Below are 5,264 nucleotides of genomic sequence, written 5' to 3' on the forward strand. Positions count from 1 at the left end.
CCGCTGCCAGACCACTTACAATAAATTTGTCCTGTTTACAGGTTTTTGATAAGCTGTTTTTATTCTTTAATAAATAAGAAAAGAGGCCATTGTCCTTTACAAAATAGCTGAGGTTGTACTTGAACAAAATCTGTTTGGAAATGTTAAGCTGGTTACACAGAACTAATATGCCTCAAGGTGGTCATTCTCTCTGGATTAAAGCTGTGGAACAATTGTGGCTCCTGTTACAAGGAAAATGACAAAGGACCATTATGAAAAGGGACAAAAATCTCTGTTCCCAGAGGGGGACTGACAAGCTGAAAGTCCCCCTGTACATGCCAACACAAAAGGCTGATTGCCTCGGATTGTTTGTTTATGTAAATCAAAAGGCTGCCATTAATTCTGCAAGTGGGACTGCTGAGCAACAAAGAAGGTGGTGATTGGCCAGATTCTCGCTCATGGGTTGGTGGCAAATCTGACAAATTCTATTACTTTTGTGCTATGCTCTATCTGCACACCTTCAGGAAAAGAAGCTTGTTATTATGCACTAAAGGGAATCATTTGTGTCCTTAGAGTAAGAGCTGGATTTGAAGGCAAGAGAACTTCTCAAGGATCTTCCCCAAAGCTCTCTCCAAGTCGGACTCAATTGTACATCATGACAGACGTTCCAGTGACATTCAGTCAGGTTGAGTGTAATGGGGATACACCCCCTGAAAACGGTCAACAAAAAATCACTAAAATCACGGAAAAAGCCAGTGATATGGATGGCACCCCACCATACTGCAGGGTAGAATCTAGTCTTGAAGATGAACCCACGAAAGGAAGTCAGGAGAAAAGTGAAAAATTACAAGAGAACATACTGCTCCACTCGTCCATGGATGAGAAGATTCTAAAAGGTAAAGCATTTTCCTCTTCTATAATTTGCTTGATTTGATTTGTAAACTCACTCAGGAATCTTTGGGTGAACTGTTATGACAGGAATAAGCTGCACATCCTCCCACCCTTGCCCCTGCCCAAATGCAGTCCCTTATCCTACAGGGGCTGCAGAGTATAAGGACTAAACCTCTGCCCTGGGTCAAATCCAGGCTCATTTGTTTGATAGCTCTGTGACCCTAGACAACTTTCTTGGCTTCCCGAAGCCTTGGTTTTCTCAGAAGAAGGCAGAATAATAGTTCTGATATTTGTACAGTTGTTGTGAAAATTACTGTTGGTTAAATGTTAACTACTGTTATTTATTATTATATGGACAGCACCATTATTATTCAGTCAGAAGAAATTCATAAATTCAACTTTTCTTTCTAAATCTACCTGAAAGTGTCTGAATTCGTGGTACTATAAACTTACATAGACATTAAAGGAGAGGTTACCGTTATGCTTATACATAAAAGGAATCAGTGAAGAAATGAGTTGGAAGAATGAAATAGTTATTTTTAGTGACCACAAAAATCAAAGACCTCGACCTTGTTAGAGTCTTCATTGGTAATTTATTTATCTTAGACTACTTAAATGTTAAAATATTAATCTTGTGGGGGGTTTTCTTCCCAGAAAAACCAGAAGAGAATCTCTATATTGCTCATAAGGCTATCACAGATCTTTCTCTCCAAGAAACGAGTGTTGACGAAATGACATTCAGAGAAGGTAAGAGGAACTTCCATTTTGTACACAGAAATTGTTTGATGGAATGTGGAAGACAGTTTTTGCATGGGATGTTACGTGAGTGTGGTATTGAAAAAGCAATCCAGGTAATGCTTTCAAAAACTCAAAGCTGCTATAGGCAGATAAGGGAGTCTGGATTTATCTGTGGGTTCCACCTGGGAAAGCATTACACACTCTTCAAGACTGAGACTGCATGGATCGGTAAAACTGATTGGCACGCTTTGACCTGATGATATGATATCTGCGTCTTAATAAGTTAGTCTACTAAATAAACCTTTCCTTTTTATTAAGTGTCTTCAAATCTATGTCAGGCGCCTTGCAAGATGTAAACATTTCAAAAATGGGTTTATCTTAAAAGTTTACCATTGGCATACTGTTTAAAATAATCTTATAAATTTATTTATCTATAGGAAAATTCTAGGCCTCTGCTGTAAGCACAAAATGGTTACCTAATTCTTGTCAAAGAAATCTTCCAGGTGATGAAGTTAATTTTACTTGTGTTCTTTCAGAAAAATGGGAGAAGAAAAAGAACACTGATTTTTAAATGACTGTATTATTTTTCAAATAAACTCAAGAGTCTAAGAGACACAAAATCTTTTAGACTTCTAAGGAGACACCTACATTCAAACAATTTCAAAATAAAGTGGAAGATAAAAATCTACCAGTTAATCATTCATATCCTCTCTTGCAGCCATACACATCTTATCTCAAAATTGAAGTCAGCTTGGTAGACCTAAGTGATTTAGCTTAGTTAGGACCTTAACAAGTAAAACATTGAAGAGATTATTGGTTGAAATATTAGAACATCACACAAAATAGTAGATGCCTAGGAGGATAAGGTTGTTGGCAGTTTCCTGGGTTTGTCCCCTTTGCCTGGACACCTCTCAGACTGTCTGCTGACTACATACGGTGGTCCACTGTGTAGTCACTCAAAGAAGAATGTAGTAAGCAACAGTCACTGTCAAGCTCTTACGTTATCACAGATAATTTATAAGACCTAAACTGCATGAAATGGACTAAATAACCTCTCACCCTAACCCTTCTACTGCCAATGAGCAAGCGAATTCTGAGAGGCAGGGATCTCAACCTTTCAACTAGAGCCCCTTTCAAATTTGTGATCAGAAAGTCACTGGAGACAATAGTTTTCTATGATCTTTCATTTCCTTCAAATAAAGAATAAAAGCAGTCTGGATTTTTAAAGTGGATGATCTCAGATCAGAGTTTTTCCCTGCATGAATCCTTTTGTGTTTGGTGGAACATGTTCCTCCTGTAGGGTTAGAAGGACACATTATGGTGTTTTTTATTTTCACAATGGCAAACAGCTATAAAGTCCCCAAAGAGAATACTCCTGAGTTGAGAAATAGGAAGATGTTAAAAATACTTAGAATTATAATTTAAAGTCAAGAAGTAATTTCATGCATGACAACTCCATGCCCAAGTCACGAATATGAGTAAAAAGATCAGTTTCTTTGGTTCTTATGGAAAAGAAGAAAACAAAACAAAGCTTAAAATTATAGCAAACATTCGAATACATATTTATTTATGATGTAAAAAACACTGACTGGATGCCAGTGGCCTGATAGGAGTTGTGCACAGCTAATGAGGAGAGATGAACCACCTCCACTTCTATCTCTTTGTGTAAGTTTACAATCTGATTCCTATAGTTGGGAAAACAAAACGAAAAGAGAATGAAAAATCTCTGATGGAAATGGACTTGTCAACATCTTTCAGTGAAAATAGGAAATTGTGGAGGAGAAGGGCAAAGAGGAACAGTGCCTCTCGCTTTATATAAAGACTGTTATGGTGTTGAAAGGGAATAGTGAACGCAACCCTGAGTCATGTGCACTGCAGGTTGAAGCTTCCCACAGAAGTCCTTCAGGGCTGAAAGCTCTGAGAACAACCTCTACTCTCCTATTATTAATTCATTTTTTTCATGCTCAATAAATATTATTGAGGATATGCTGATAGGATGTGTTTGAAAAGTGAAATTTGCAATGAATTAAATGAGCCTCTTAAAAGTCACTGCATGGTACCAAACAACTTAAGTTAATTAGTTGTCGGTTAAGGACATGTCGAAAATAATAGGCTAACCTAACACTCTGTAGATACGACCTCAACATGATTTTTAAATCTTGACTCACTAGAAATCAGTAGCAGATCTTAGGCTCTAGCGTGTGTCCTTTCGTGGACTTGATGCGTCCATTAGCCCAGCACATGACTCTTGGCCATCTGTACTCCTCCTCCATAGCTGGTACTTTAGGACTTGAGAACTCTGAGAAGCATGGTGGTAAACACTGAATTTGCTACTCTGAGTGTGACCAGTCACTGGCAGTCATTATTTCATTATTTTTACTGTTGGAAGAAAGCCTTTTTTCTAACTTTCCTTGAGGAGTGTGTGTGTGTGTGTGTGTGTGTGTGTGTGTGTGTGTGTGTGTGTGTGTGTGTGTGTGTGTGTGTGTAGGAGCTAGGTCCAAATATTTTTTAATATATTCACATATCCACTCGTGATAGGCTAGACAGGATTTTTAAAAGTGTGTCTCAGGGAATACCAGTATCACTAGATACAGTAGTCCACACCAAAAATGTTCCATAGTCAAATGAGGTTGGGTTGCTGGATGCTAATATCCATTAGTATTTTAAAGGCTTGGATAAATTCTGAAGAGGCTTACTTCATTGTGCTTAATGCAGTGTCTTCCAAGCTAATTTGATGGTGTAGCCTGTTTTATTGTATAAAACATATTAATAACCCATAAAACAATATCCCATAAAATGTTTGGTGGAAAACGATTGTCCAGAAATATAATCTGGAGAATCTGTGGTATTTTGAAATCTCTACACATATCAATTGCCAATTGATTTTGCTACAGGACGTCAGTGGGAGAAGATTCCTTTGAGCAGCAGTTACCAAGAACCAAGTAGACGAAAGGAAAGGATTGCTGAACAACCTTTAGGAGAGAGAGAAGATGAGGATCTGAAGAACAAAACTCAACATCAGGCAATGGAAATTGAATGGCTAGGATTTCGGAAACCAAGCCAAGTTGATGTGTTACATTCTAAGCATGATGAGGAGCAAGAGGTTTGGGATGAAGAAATTAATAATGATGATGATGATGATTGCAAAGATGATGAAGATGAAGTTCGAGTGATAGAACTTAAGAAAAAAAATGAAGAAGGTTCTCAGTTAAAAGAGGAAGGCGATGCAAGTGAGGACTCCCCACTGAGCAGCCCCAGTTCCCAACCTGTCACACCTGATGAGCAGCCAGCCTTCGGAAAGAAGGGTGATATTTCCAGAAATGCTTATTCAAGATACAATACGATATCCTATCGGAAAATCAGAAAGGGGAACACCAAGCAAAGAATTGATGAATTCGAGTCTATGATGCATTTATAAACTAACTGGAACTGAGAAGTTCTCATGCCCACTAAAGCAAAAGCTAATTCTCTTCTCCTGAGATGCATCTTTGTATGCCTTGAGTCATCCCTTATAAAGAAGTGGAAGCTTAATCTCTGTTTCACTGCAGAATAATGTGGAAATAACCCTAGGCAAAACTCAGTCTGGTAACCTCAAATCAAAAAGCTTTAGATTCATTCTTGGATATTTGCTTTTTAAATCCTCACTAATATAGCCT

At 38.0% G+C, this 5,264-nt stretch overlaps 1 protein-coding gene across 2 annotated transcripts; it reads left to right on the forward strand.

Annotated features, from left to right (window-relative positions):
* Positions 1 to 610: 610 nt before the first annotated feature.
* Positions 611 to 5,026, forward strand: ERMN (ermin; the record flags this gene model as incomplete). Of its 2 annotated transcripts, none has more annotated exons than XM_082658786.1 (3): positions 611 to 875; positions 1,525 to 1,617; positions 4,503 to 5,026. In XM_082658786.1, 3 exons carry the CDS (start codon positions 635 to 637, stop codon positions 5,024 to 5,026), a joined length of 858 nt encoding a protein of 285 aa, XP_082514912.1. The 2 variants fall into 2 exon arrangements, with proteins under 2 accessions (XP_082514912.1, XP_082514911.1); XM_082658785.1 differs by having other exon boundaries at positions 635 to 875; positions 1,585 to 1,617.
* Between the last annotated feature and the right edge of the window lie 238 nt (positions 5,027 to 5,264).

Source organism: Grampus griseus (assembly GCF_964374135.1).
Source record: "Grampus griseus genome assembly, chromosome: 7".
In the NCBI taxonomy this organism is placed as follows: Eukaryota; Metazoa; Chordata; class Mammalia; order Artiodactyla; family Delphinidae; genus Grampus; species Grampus griseus.